At 42.3% G+C, this 14,842-nt stretch overlaps 4 protein-coding genes across 4 annotated transcripts in view; 1 reads left to right on the forward strand and 3 right to left on the reverse strand.

Moving 5' to 3' along the window:
* The window catches only part of LOC132878072 (tripartite motif-containing protein 16-like), a 104,500-nt gene that overhangs the window by 58,063 nt on the left and 31,595 nt on the right, over window positions 1–14,842 (forward strand). The gene's annotated exons all lie outside the window — the stretch shown is intronic.
* The window catches only part of LOC132878569 (stonustoxin subunit beta-like), an 82,006-nt gene that overhangs the window by 26,328 nt on the left and 40,836 nt on the right, over window positions 1–14,842 (reverse strand). The window lies entirely within an intron of this gene.
* Window positions 1–14,842, reverse strand: part of LOC132878120 (E3 ubiquitin/ISG15 ligase TRIM25-like) — a 40,572-nt gene that overhangs the window by 14,081 nt on the left and 11,649 nt on the right. The gene's annotated exons all lie outside the window — the stretch shown is intronic.
* Window positions 13,176–14,540, reverse strand: LOC132878368 (tripartite motif-containing protein 16-like). The gene has a single exon (XM_060913661.1). The coding sequence runs from the start codon at window positions 14,112–14,114 to the stop codon at window positions 13,533–13,535; it is 582 nt and encodes a 193-aa protein (XP_060769644.1). The 5' UTR covers window positions 14,115–14,540; the 3' UTR covers window positions 13,176–13,532.

The following is a 14,842-nucleotide window of genomic DNA, read 5'->3' on the forward strand; positions in this document are numbered from 1 at the left end:
CTTAGAGACACTATAGATCACCTATGTGGTCTGAGGGCGAAAGTGCCCAAACAAAAGTGTGTAGGTCACATGTCCGCAAAGGACGAGGATATGGAAACTAAAGTAGAGAGAGCTGGTAGTCAGTGGGTTGTTAACACTCCAAAAACTGAAATCTTGATGTCATACAACCAGCACCACACAGCCACAAGAATGAAAATCCCAAACCAAACGGTGTTCCTTAGTGTACCACAGGGAGCCACCATTCACATAGGTGACATCGCCCTACACCATCTTAGTACTGACCGGTACGATTCAGAGATTGAGATGATAGATGCCTTTGAAGGTTATGATCTTGAGATCAGTAACACCCTCCAACAGCAACTGCTGGTTGAAGGGACCAAAACGGTGAAATTTAGTTTAGGTCAGAATGGAGTTTCGACCATAGTCTCCCAAAACCGGGTCAGAGAGTTACCTGACCTAGGATCTATCATAAGTCTGATTGTTTTGGGACTTATTCTCAGTGGCTGGGTCTTTTCTGCTGGTATCGCATGCATGCTACACAAACGAATAGCGACACTATATGCCAAGCTGGATAAGAGGGTCTGCGTTCCTGACAGCTTCGGCCATAGTAGTGCACGCTTTCTGGCCAAACCATCTGTTGCCGTTACCGTGCCAGAAGATTAGGTTAACACCCTAACCACTAACACTTCTTTTCTCTACTCCACTTCCTCTCTTTTCTTGTTTTATTATTTTCTTTGAGTAGGATATATATATATATATATATATATATATATAGTGTTCACTGAAATGAAGTATATATTTAGCCTGCACTGAAATGAAGTATATATGTAATCTTCACTGGAAAAATATGTAACGTTCACTGTTTGAACTTTGAGGTAACCCTAATCTAGTTAGATGGTGATTAGATGCCCAAGTGCCTATGGTGATTGTGTGCTCAAATGCCTCTACCTCCAACTGTCTCACTGGAACTCACAAGTTTACACAGTCTTCACAGGACACCATGAACTGTGCAGAACAAGTCTACTTCAAGGACTATGGACAAGGCGATGATACGGTACGGTGCTCTCAGTGCCACGACTCTGTCATACCCCTGAGACCAAAAGGGGGAATGTAGGTATCATGCGCCATCTTGTGTCTAAGAACTACAACTCCCAGCCAACTTCCGCGTTGACTACGTCACGCCTGGGCGGGATCACGTACATTACATTCCTCAGGTTTCACACAAGAGACTTGGAAGACCGCGTTTTCCTTTGTCTCTAAGTCTGATCCCGAGCGGAACGGACCTAAAAAGAGACACTCACCCTCGGACCGTCCGAAACCACGTTTCAGCGCGTTTCCCCTTCTGGTCTACCTCTGATCAAGGTAGAGTTCGGAAACACGCGATTTTTAACTCAAGTGAGTTATAAACCAGTTCTTTCAGTTATTCTTTCAGTACGTACTAGACTGCAACCAAATAATAGGCAGTTTATTGGCGTTGGGAGCGGCTGGACCATCCTAACCCTGTCTGATCAGAACTTTCTTCTCATGAGCTATGAAGATCTTCAAAGAAAACTTCAGAGCAACCGCTCTCTCTCTCTCTCTCTCTCTCCGTGGACCGAAGCGCTTCCACGCAACCTTCCACCTCAAATTTCTTCAGACAGAAGACGAGACTCTTTGCAGTAAGGAAAGGCACTGGGCAGAAGTTTAAGTCTAGGAATTAGTTATTCACTTAATGTGAAGTTATATGAAGTTAAATGAAGTGTATACACTGAATTTTGGTTCTCTATCATTTGTTTGTTGATTTAAAATTGGTTAATCCATAAGTTTGTGCATGTCTTTCTCTCTCTCTCTCTCTCTTATTCCTTACTAAAATCCTCAATTTCATTCTTATTATACATTTTGACCTTATTAAGATTTCAGTGAGTTTGATAATGTCATGAGTGTGGAATTCCTTTGTGACTTAGAAAACACGTGCTCACTAAATCATGAGGATTCACCTCCTCCAAGATTGCAGATAACAAATACACTTTAGCTAGGCCATAGGGCCTTCCCACACGCACACACACATACCAAGATTGGAGATAAGAAAATTCCTGTGTCTCTCTCTCTCCCTCTCTTTCATACACACCCACACACACACACACAAACATATTCACACACACAAACACACACACACACACACACACAGACACACACACACACACCTCACTGTATATATTCCAACTGATTATCCATTTTTGATCTTTGTATAATAAATTAATTTATTATCAAAGCTGTGTGTATTCATCTGCTGTTTCGATATTTTGAAGTTGCCCAATCACAAAGAATTCAAGGAAAGGTGTAGACAATTGATGTAACATGGTAAGTGATCAATAATGATATACCATTTTAGCTGTCTGGTAATTTATTGTTAAGTACCAGGATCAATGGTATGATTCACTAAATGATTCATTGAACGATTCACTAGATGAGATTCACTAAATGATTCACTGATTCACTAAATGATTCACTGATTCGGTTCACTGACTCGATTCATTGAATTATTCACTTCAAACGATTCAAATGAGACTGATTCTATGTTATGATTCAATTCAAATGAGTCAAATTAAACGATTCAATAGGATTGATTCATTTTACTATTAACCATCAAATTTAATGAGACTGATTTCATGTAATTATTAAAGATTGATCACTTATCCAATCCTAAATACACAAAATCATTAATTACACCTACACAGCCTTCATGAAGGGAAGATATATTCAAAACCACGTCCGACTGATTCTGGATATGATTGATTACCAATCAATTATTCAATTTAAGATTTTACGTGGAATCAGCCAAGGCTGTCCAATTTCACCAAAATTATTTATTTAATGTACACAAATGCTAGCGTACTTAACCTTGTGGAATAATAGAACCATTACTATTAATCGGAAGACTTTATTTCAACAAGAATGGAATGATAGTTTTAGATATTACTGATCTAATGGATGAAAATGGACATTTAATGCAATTTAATTCATTTGTAGAAAAGTTTCATTTAAAATGTGTCTATAGAGAATTTAATTAAATTTGTAGAGCTATTCCACCTCCCTTAAAGGCGTCGTGCAGTAATTTCAGCAATCAGGCTATATCATGTGTCAAAATGTCAGGTTTGGTGGGTTATTCAAGCCCCTCGGTTTCCTGCGATCTCAGTGTCACGATGCGCCCGCTACAAGCATTTAAAGTTGACGCGCACAGCCAAATTTAGGCAGCCAGCCGTTAACTAGGTCAACTTATGTGTGACGTCATACCAGTAACCTCCCTTGGGTGATGCTGGCCTGTCCCCATGTTTTCTCTATGGCGTGCGTTTACCAGAGTTGATTACATTGCGGATTTTGTGGATTTATTCAGTTCGTGGATAGTTTTGAACACTCAAAACACTATGAAATGATGTATTAATATTCTGTGATACAAAATGCCTAATCGGTGTATTGTGTTTGGCTGTAACAACAAACACTGAACACTATTTGTGACTAATCAATGGATCTGATTTCAAGGTCATGGCTAGGTATTGAAAGAAAAAAATAATTTTTTAAAAACACATTGTGGCAGCGGGGGCGTGGTCAAGCACCGGTCTGTGACAGGATCATTACACCTGACGGTAATTAACCTGTGTTTTGTGTGTTTTCCCAGTAACCGCGCCCTATTTAAGGAGGCAGAGGGAGAGCAGAGAAGAGCTCATCCCGGGACAAGAACACAGTGTGTGTTTCGCTATCAGATTAAAACTGGCGGTTATACTGAAAAGTCTGGCAATAAAAAGTCTATTTGCATCTGAAGCGTTGTCCTGCCATCCTCTGTGCTCCACCCACACTTCAGAGAGCTCTACAGTGGTGCCAAAACCCGGGACAAGGTGGAGCACCAACCTCGCAGCCCCATGGAATCCTCCCCGTTCGCGGACCTGGTCCATGCCCTCGCCACGGCTCAGCAAAGCCAGCACCAGGCGCTCGTCACGCTCCGAAAGGAGCAAGAGCGGCGCTTCGAAGCCCTGGTGCTGGCCCAGCAGGAAGATCGCGAGGCGTTCCGGCATCTCGCGTCGGCGGGGTCCACCAGCGCCCCGGCCGCGGGCCCGTCTCCCCTCACCGTGACCAAGATGGGCCCGAAGGACGACCCCGAGGCGTTTCTCACATTGTTCGAGCAGGTCGCTGAAGCCTCGGGGTGGCCGATGGAGCAGCGCACGGCGCGCCTCCTCCCCCTCCTGACGGGAGAGGCGCAGCTGGCCGCGCTATAACTCCCCGCCGGCTGGCCTACGCGGACCTTCGCCGGGCCGTCCTCCAGCGCGCGGAAGCGCTGGCGCTGTTCTGGCGTGCGCCCCACACGCTGGAGGACGGCCTGGCGAAGGTCCGCGTAGGCCGGTCGGCGGGGAGTTATAGCGCGGCCAGCTGCGCCTCTCCCGTCAGGATGGGGAGGAGGCGCGCCGCGCGCTGCTCCATCGGCCACCCCGAGGCTTCGGCGACCTGCTCGAACAATGTGAGAAACGCCTCGGGGTCGTCCTTCGGGCCCATCTTGGTCACGGTGAGGGGAGACGGGCCCGAGGCCAGGGCGCTGGTGGACCCCGCCGACGCGAGATGCCGGAACGCCTCGCGATCTTCCTGCTGGGCCAGCACCAGGGCTTCGAAGCGCCGCTCTTGCTCCTTTCGGAGCGTGACGAGCGCCTGGTGCTGGCTTTGCTGAGCCGTGGCGAGGGCATGGACCAGGTCCGCGAACGGGGAGGATTCCATGGGGCTGCGAGGTTGGTGCTCCACCTTGTCCCGGGTTTTGGCACCACTGTAGAGCTCTCTGAAGTGTGGGTGGAGCACAGAGGACGGCAGGACAACGCTTCAGATGCAAATAGCCTTTTTATTGCCAGACTTTTCAGTATAACCGCCAGTTTTAATCTGATAGCGAAACAGTGTTCTAGTCCCGGGATGAGCTCTTCTCTGCTCTCCCTCTGCCTCCTTAAATAGGGTGCGGTTACTGGGAAAACACAGGTTAATTACCGTCAGGTGTAATGATTCTGCCACTCACCTTCCCTGGCTCCGCCCTCCTGTAACAGACCGGCGCTTGACCACGCCCCCGCTGCCACACACATGTGTTAAGTGTTTCTATGTATCAATCATTAATTGTACAAAATGATTTTCATACATTTATGTATTTGTCATATCTTTCTTTGTCACATGAAGTGTTGTCTTGATAACACATGTGGCACATAATTTTAGCAAATGGATGACAGAAGATTAATTGAAAGATTTATGCCACAGAGCTGCCTTTAACTAATAATTATCACTTATTACTGACGATTGTACGTTTACTAAACAATACAATACAAAGCTCAATACTCCCAGCCTATAACATACTGAATATCAAGTTAAAATCATCTGCAATAAAAGGAAAATTATGAAAACTGGAATATCAAGGGATCTACTGTATCAGAAGGCCCACTGCATTTCGCGAGATCGCAAGCTGTCAAGTTGCTAGAATTCAATCTTTCTAGCTATACTTTCACCCCCTACAGCTATCAGTATTACACACAATCATAGATTAATCACACAGCATTCTAATTCAAGTGAAAATGGTCTTTAAAAATACACATAAGTAGTGATTTAGTCAGAGAAACCAACCAAAACAAGTCTTCAAGTCGCCCGCCTTCGTTTCTGTCGTCGTCAGAACTGTCCTCATTTTCTTCTGAAGATGAGTGCTCAGGTTCAAATCTGTAAGGCTGGATACCACCAGGACATTCAGCTGTCAAAATCTCTACTTGTGGGCCATTTTCTTCTGTATCGGTAAAATCAAAGCTAATTTCCTCAGCATCGCTCCTATTTTCTGGTGTGTCCGCCATTGCAACTGCACCGAGTGGTTACTGGTATGACGTCACGCAGCTGTTCCATTGACCGAGAGGGGGCGCTGCGAACGCGGAAAATTTCAAGTGATGGGCATGATCAAATAAGGACCGATTACAACCGCGGGAAGCTTTTGAAAAATCGACGGTCAATTTATTTCGAATCTCGAAAGCATTCTGGTGCAGAATAATGCGACTTTTATCGCCACTGCATGACGCCTTTAAGTTCGCTTTTAGTCCTCTGGCCTGAGCAGTAGGTCGGCACTTTTCCTTTGTTCATAATACAAAAAGAAAACGACTATTAAACACAACTCACCTTCTCCAAACTTGTCAAAACTAACTCAGGAGGACTTCAACACTCTTTTCTGATTGTAGTCAGAACAACACACCCAATACAAATGTAAAAGGAATCAACTTTCTTTTGATTAACCTTCACTCCAACAGCACAGAGGCTCAACAGTGTCTGCATTCTAAAAAGATGCAGAATCGCTCTGTATATACACACAGCTAATTAAATATGGAATTTGAAGTTAATTGGCTGGGAGGAGTTTTGATTTGAAAAGTGTGGGGGGGGGAGTTTTGATTTGAAAAGTGTGTGTGTGTGTATGTGAATGTGTGTGTGTGTGGTGGTGGTGGGGACGACAACAAAGTACAGGCACACATCCTCCAAAAGGCTTAAGTTTTTCAGATTCCCCTCCCTGAGGTCTCTCTGCTGTACTCGGGTCTCTCTTACAAAATAAATCTTGATCTCAGTTAAATGAGCTGATTAAATAAAGGTTGTATATAAATGAGGGAATAACGTGGAGGAAAGTTCATCCCTCCAATACACTTCCACAGACTTGGCAAGGAGCACTGAAGATATTCTGGAGACTTGAGGTGGCGTCACGACTAAGACACTTCATTTTGGTTTTAATTTGTCACCCATCTGTACCACCTTACTGCTCCAGAACAAATCCCTTCCACACGTGTTCGTTGATGAGTTTATAACACACTGTGTGATGCCCTCCAAATGCCCCTGTATGCTGATACCAGTCTGTGAAAGAAAAAAAAAACACAAATGTGACCTAATGTCAGCAGGCAACCTGAATAAGGAGTGAGGATTTCCACATAAACTTTAAATAAGCTGAATGAATTAGAAATAGGGCGGCACGGTGGTGTAGTGGTTAGCGCTGTCGCCTCACAGCAAGAAGGTCCGGGTTCGAGCCCCGTGGTCAGCGAGGGCCTTTCTGTGTGGAGTTTGCATGTTCTCCCCGTGTCCGCGTGGGTTTCCTCCGGGTGCTCCGGTTTCCCCCACAGTCCAAAGACATGCAGGTTAGGTGAACTGGTGACTCTAAATTGACTGTAGGTGTGAATGTGAGTGTGAATGGTTGTCTGTGTCTATGTGTCAGCCCTGTGATGACCTGGCGACTTGTCCAGGGTGTACCCCGCCTTTCGCCCGTAGTCAGCTGGGATAGGCTCCAGCTTGCCTGCGACCCTGTAGAACAGGATAAAGCGGCTAGAGATAATGAAAGATGAATGAAAGATGAATTAGAAATAAAAGCTATTACAAACATCTCCAGTGGAAGCATTACACATTACAAATCAAATCCTTCTTTTTTTTTTTTTTTTACATGAAGCAAATCTCAGAGTACCCTGTTCAAAAAATAGCAGTGTGAACATTCTCTTCAATCTCTGTGTTTACAGTATAAACTGAAGAAAATGTCAGATTTAACTCACTGTAGATTAATTAACCAAAATTTGATCGCACAATCACTGTTTTTGATAATTACTGTGCACCTACATTACATGAACCCAACCCAAACTTGTGGCACAGGCAATTCAGCCCAGAATGAGCAATTTGGATTCCACAGTAGTTCAACTGAATTCTTTCACCAGGACTTGATCAAATTTCTTAATGGTTTGTTTTGGAACTGAATAGGTAATGCATCTACTGCTTTGGAAATGTGGAAATATTGGTTGTAATAGCTCTTATATCCACTATTCCACTGGTTTTACACAATTGCATAATAAGTAGACAGGACAAGAATGAGCAATTTGAAGAACTTAAGCATCATTACACTTAAGAAGTGTTTAGTCTGTGCTATAGCTTCACCTTGATGAATTTCGCTAGGCAATCACAGGCTTGTCGAGCCGAAATCTTCCCTGGTCTTTTGCGCCCTTGACTCGAAGGTGGTAGAAGGTGGACCAGCAACAGAATGGAGGACATGTCACTGTCCCAGCCTGGAAAAATCTCATCTCATCATCTCTAGCCGCTTTATCCTGTTCTACAGGGTCGCAGGCAAGCTGGAGCCTATCCCAGCTGACTATGGGCGAAAGGCGGGGTACACCCTGGACAAGTTGCCAGGTCACCTGGAGAAATAGAAAACAAAATGAACTAGTCCAAAACCCCAGTAACCTGTGTTGCCTACAATTACAGTTATGGAATAGCAGTTTCAGAAAAAAAAAAAAAAACTCTCACCACCAACACATTGATTCCTCATTTTTCTACAATTACAGTAATGACTTATGCGAATTATTTTTCGGGACAGCCATTATAATTACCTTCTTCAACTTCAGTAGCGACAGCATTCTGGACGAGCTCTTGGAGCTCCCTCGTCTGTGTCAGGCACTGTGCAATGACCTTTGGTTTTATGTTGGTGGACCATTTCTCCAACAGCTTTGCAGAGGTTGAGTCACCAAAAAGAAGTGTAAAATCCTGCTCACTCTACCAAAAAGACAGAATAGAAACAAGTTATAGATTACTGCAAAAATATAGCACTAGATTTCAAATGTGTATGTCTACTGTAAGACTCACCAGACCAGGTATGTCCATGAATCGTGGGAAAATGGTTAGAATGTCAGATGACTTATCAGGGTCATGCAAAATCTTCTGACGATAGACCAGGGTTAACTTCATCTTCTCCTTTACCACCGATTCATCTGCTGTGTGCTTCATCAGAGCTATTGCTTCCTGACACTGGCATTCATCACTTAACCAGTTATCTTCTTTGTAAGGATGTCTGTCCATGGTTGGCCCGCCTGAAATTACAAACATGAAGCAACAATGCTTTGGTACTGATCTCTCCAACGATGTACAATGTACAATGTAAAACTACAAGTGGGTTGGATAACACATGGAAATTATGTGTATGCAGTCATATTAAACCTTGCTTTGCTCTATATATAGCATTATAGAATCAAAAACCATCATTGGGGCAGTGGTAGAGGTGTCGTTTGGCAACCAGAGGGTTGCAGGTTCGAGCCCTGCTCCACCTGACCCCATCAAGCCGTCCTTGAGGCATACACTACAGCGCTTTGAGTGCTCGTAGGAGTAGAAAAGCACTATATAAATGCAGTCCATTTACGATTCATAAAACAATACACCACAATCGCAATATGACTTGATAGAATTTTGACTTGTGTCATCTGGATTAATTTTCCTCTAAATTGGTCTAACAAGGATACAATACACACCTCTGGGAATAATAGATATGTTCTGTGTCATGGAAAATCTCTCTTTTTGCAACACTGGATGGATAAAGGTATTTGGTTAATATCTCACCTTATGGATAATCAGGGCAACTGGCTGTTATATGAAAACTTCTCCTCCATTCATAATATTACCTGCAAAAAAGCTGAATTTAATAAAATATGCAAAGCAATTCCTCATCCAGTCAAACAACTTGTACAAAACATTGATCCTGAGAGTTTGCCTCCTCCTAACCTTCCAATACTCTACATCATGGAACAAGACTTTCTTAACAAAGAGATACCAAACAAAATCCTACATAATCATTTGAATAATAATCTGTACCCAATACGTTCAAATAGAAATTCCATCTTTCAGAAGTTCTCTGAAGTAGAGGTTAAAAAATGGAGGACCCAATATCTAAAATTTCCTGTAAGTCCAAAGGTGAAGGAAGCGCATGTTAAGATTTTGAATGAGATTTATCCATCCAGTGGAATGCTAAGAGTGAGGTTCAATATTGACAGTATTGATAACAACTGTATTTTCTGTGAATCAGATATTGAAACTACGGACCATCTTTTCTTTCAATGTATTTACACAAAAACATTTTGGGAGGACTTTTTGGACTGGCTTTCTTCTAAAATCCAGCTACAGGACACACTTACCCTGGACAACATAACATTTGGGACGAGTCTGAAGGATTCACAAGCGGACTATGTTATGAATAATTTACTATTGCTCTCGAAATATTTCATTCACTGCTCAAAATGGAAAAAAGTAAAGCCTATTTTCACTGTGTTCAAAAAACATCTTGTAGAAAATTCTCACTGCCTTAAAGTGGATGAAATGCAAAAAAGCAATATCACTCTTGCATGCATTTGAAAATATTTGAAGACTTTTAATGATAATTATACAACTGTGTGAATATAAAAAAAATACTTCGTGATGCATTGTGGGATACTTTGAGTGCACTGTATAGGGTGTAAATAATCCTCACTAAGGTTTCGGACAGCACTACAAAATGGTGTCCTCACTATATAGTGCCCTGTATAGTGAGTAGGGAGCGATTTCAGACACGGGGGTTTTCAAAAGACGCGCGCACACTCTTTCGAATGCTGACGTAATCAAGCCAGAAGTTGTTTGTTTTGATAGCAATCAGGAAAGTTTGAAAAAAGTAGGCAGTAATCGTCATTTCAACTTGTTTGGAAAACAGTTTTCAGAGGGTGTCTGAGGGAGGATCCAAGTATTCAAAATGGCAGCACTGACACCTGGCTGACGCTTCACGTTTCAAAGTCTCGCACAAGTCTCGTGAAGATCGCGCGGATAAGCGACGCCTGCTGGGGAATGAAATGAACTACGGTCAAAAGGTATAATAGAGCAGTCTATCTCCAAAACAGAGATAGGAGTACATTGAAGAGCACCAGTGCAGATTCTAACGCATTGATTTTGAATAACATCTAATTCTCTTTTCCTAGTAATACATGCAGAATCATAAACTTCCCAACCATAATCAAGACATGATAAAATTAAAGATTTATAGAGAATGATCATTGTTTCTTTGTCAATACCCCACTTGAGATTTACTAACACTCCTGAAGGTTTCACACTTCCTGTCTGCTTCTTCTTCTTTCTTGTGTTGAAAGGCAGCCAGCATCCTTATTACTGCATAGCTGCCACCTTCTGGATCAATTCCTTGCACCATAATAAAGTGTCTTGCAAAAGTATTCATCCCCCTTGGTGTTTGTCCTGTTTTGTCGCATTACAAGCTGGAATTAAAATTAATTTTGGGTGGGTTAGGACCATTTGATTTACACAACATGCCAACCACTTTAAAGGTGAAAATTGTTGTTTTATTGTGACACAAACAATAATTAAGGTGAAAAAACAGAAATCTGGAGTGTGCATAGGTATTCACCCCCAAAGTCAATACTTTGTAGAGACACCTTTTGCTGCAATTACAGCTGCAAGTCTCTTGGGGTATGTTCCTGTTAGCTTAGCACATCTAGCCACTGGGATTTTTGCCCATTCATCAAGGCAAAACTGCTCACACTCCTTCAAGTTAGATGGGTTGCGTTGGTGTACAGCAATCTTCAAGTTATGCCACAGATTCTCAATTGGTTTGAGGTCTTGGCTTTGATTTGGCCATTCCAAGACATTTAAATATTTCCCTTTAAACCACTCCAGTGTAGCTTTCGCAGAATGTTTAGGATCATTATCCTGCTGGAATGTGAACCTTCATCTCAGTCTCAAACCTCTGGCTGACTCAAACAGGTTTTCATCCAGAATTGCCCTGTATTTAGTGCCATCCATCTTTCCTTCAGTCCTGACCAGCTTTCCTGTCCCTGCAGATGAAAAATGTCCCCACAGTATGATGCTGCCACCACCATGCTTCACTGTAGGAATGGTGTTCTCAGGGTGATGGGTTTGTGCCACACATGGCGTTTCCCATGATGGCCATAAAGATCAATTTTAGTCTCATCTGACCAGAGAATGTTCTTCCATGTGTTTGGGGAGTCTGCCACATGCTGTTGGGCAAACTCCAAACATGTTTTTATGATGATTTTTTTCTGTAAGTAATGGCTTTTTTTTCTGGCCACTATTCCATAAAGCCCCGCCCACTCTGTGGAGTGTACGGCTTAAAGTGGTCTTATGGACAGATACTCCCATCACCACTGTGGATCTTTGCAGCTCCTTCAGTGTTATCTTTGGTGTTTTTGTTACATCTTGGATTAAAGCCCTCCTTGCCTGGTCTGTGAGTTTTGGTGGGTGGGGCCTTCTCTTGTCAGGTTTGTTGTGGTGCCATATTCTTTCCATTTTGCAATAATGGATTTAATGGTGCGCCTTGGGATATTCAAAGTTTGGGATATTTTTTATGACCCAACCCTGATCTATACTTCTCCCTAACTTTGTATCTGACCTGTTTGGAGGCTTCTTGGTTTTCATGTTGTTTGTTTGTGTTGCAGAGTCAGGGTCCTTCCAGAACAGGTTGATTTATTTACACAGACATCATGTGACAGATCATGATTGCACTTTGATTGCACACAGGTGGATCTTAATCAACTTATTAAGTGACTTATTATGTGACTTATGAAGTGAATTGGTTGGAGCAGCTCTTATTTAGGGGCTCATAGGAAAGGGGGTGAATACCTATGCACACTCCAGATTTCTGTTTTTTTCATCTTAATTATTGTTTGTGTCACAATAAAACAACAATTTTCACCTTTAAAGTAGTCAGCATGTTGTGTAAATCAAATGGTGCTAACCCTCCAAAAATCCATTTTAATTCCAGCTTGTAATGCGACAAAAGAGGAAAAACATCAAGGGGGATGAATACTTTTGCAAGACACTTTACAGCAGCTTGCTGACATCCAAAAAATGTCAGTTGTAGGTTTACAGTGATTTTCACCAACACATATTTAAGACACTGTAGTTATTTCCCACAGATTAAATAATCTAAAAATATCCATCCAAAGTGGAGAAAAACCCCGTTGCGTATCAATACAGCGGCTTGCTGACATCCTGACATCAGTATTAAAAGCTTCTGTCTGAAAATGAGTTCAGCACAGAAACTTCATCACTGGGGGAAACTTTATTCTCCTGTGCTCTTATCTTTTATTCTGCAAAGCTTTGATTGTAATATTTGAATAAAAATCCCAAACTCACAGATAAACCTGGATTTATAAGATTCTATCTGCGGGCCAATCATCATCCAGGCTGAACATGGGATGAACATGACATCGGCAGCCTGAACCGATCATGTACTGGATGTTCTAATGGAGTTTAAATATTGTTCAATGTTTTACAATCAAATCTCAGGGTTTAGAAACAACTTCAGATTTGAAAAAGTGAATGTGGATTTTACATCTTAGAACACAAGCAGAAAAATCAAATTCATTCTAAAAGTGGTGTTTTATTTTTATATAGTGTGACCTGAACAGGTTTAAAATGTTGTTCTGTTCTGGCTTTATTACTGTTTATTAGTTATTTAATGAGACGCTGCTTAATATGAAACAAACAACTTTATAATGCGAAGGTCATGAGATCATTTTCTTTTTAAATTTGACGAGTTTCTTATCTGACAGTTAATTTTTAACATTTCCTTTTTAATTATTTTAAATTATTCATCTGTTTTAATTTAAATATTAAAATGAGTGTTTTTTGTGCAGCTGGATTGTGTTCTAGTGAAACAGACGACTGAGCAACAACGTGGCAACGTGCAGGAATTTTACAGAAAACACTACACACTTTTATTCTGGATCACACAATCTCACTGTAGAAGGAGAAACCCAGGAGAGCCAGAACCCAGCGTATAGAGTCTGAGTGAATGTGGTGTGGACTCTGTGGAGGAGCTTCATCGTGTCAGAGACGCTGTAGAAGGACAGAGTTCCTGCACTGTGATCCACATACACTCCTATTCTGGAGGGTGATGGAACTCTGAGATCAGTCTCAATGCTGTTGTGCCAGAAAGAGAGAGAAGAAGAAGAAGAAGAAGAGCACAGACTCCAGGACTGATTGTTGAGTCCAAACCCACACTCATCACCCTGTCCTTTCCTGCTGATGTCTTTATATGAGACTGTTATGGACACGCCACCAGCACGGCTCCACTCCACCTCCCAGTAACAGCGTCCACACACACTCTCCTTACACAACACCTGAAGCCAGGAATCAAATCTCTCTGGATGATCAGAGTAACGCTGCTCTCTCTCACTGCATCTCACCGCTCTGTTCTTCTCAGACAGAATGAGGAGACGATGTGCCGTGTTGGGATCCAGAGTCAGATAACAGAAATCTAAAATAAAAGAGAAAAACAAACTGAACAATGTGAACATGAATATCCGCGCTGGGGGCGTGGTCACGAAAACAGCAGTTCGGTTGCAGTGAAAACTTTTCTCTGTAGAACCCTGTCACTCCCCCCTCCCCCCACTCTGGGCTCAAGAACACAACAAAAGGGCAATAATATAACAACAACCAATCAGAATTCAGATACAACAACCAATCAGAATTCAGATACATTCTGTTGCCAAGTAAAATTGTAACCTGTCAAAGTTCTCGAGCCCTCGTGCTGTTTTACCGTTAGATCAATCACATATCAGCTTAAACTAGCATTCTAAACCTAGTTAAAGATCCCACAGAAGAGAGCGACTCCCCCTGCCAGCCTCATGGAACGCAGTGTTTAAGGCTCCGGATGGGTTTTATTTCCATTTATGAGGGAAAGGAACATACACCCTCCCGACAATCAGCGCGGTATTCGCTTGGAAAACACATTTGCAAATTGATAGAATGAGTTCATCATCACATGCAAGATTTGCAGTTAATCAAATGGATTTCATTTTATTATTATTATTATTATTATTATTATTATTCATGAATTACTACAGTTCTGAACTTCAACTGTTAAAAGTCTGGCCTTTGGAGAGATGATGGAGACTCTTTTGGTGGAACACAACGGAGCAAAATATTGTGACCCTTGTAGGTATCATGCCGCCATTTTGTCTCTTTAAGAAACTACATTTCCCATCAGCCTACTTCCGCGTTGACCTATGTCACACGTGGGCGG

Source organism: Neoarius graeffei, chromosome 2, assembly GCF_027579695.1.
Source record: "Neoarius graeffei isolate fNeoGra1 chromosome 2, fNeoGra1.pri, whole genome shotgun sequence".
In the NCBI taxonomy this organism is placed as follows: domain Eukaryota; kingdom Metazoa; phylum Chordata; class Actinopteri; order Siluriformes; family Ariidae; genus Neoarius; species Neoarius graeffei.

Bases quoted from the DNA above. Each gene is read 5' to 3' on its own strand.
- LOC132878368 (XM_060913661.1), bottom strand. From the start codon at position 14,114: ATGTTCACATTGTTCAGTTTGTTTTTCTCTTTTATTTTAGATTTCTGT.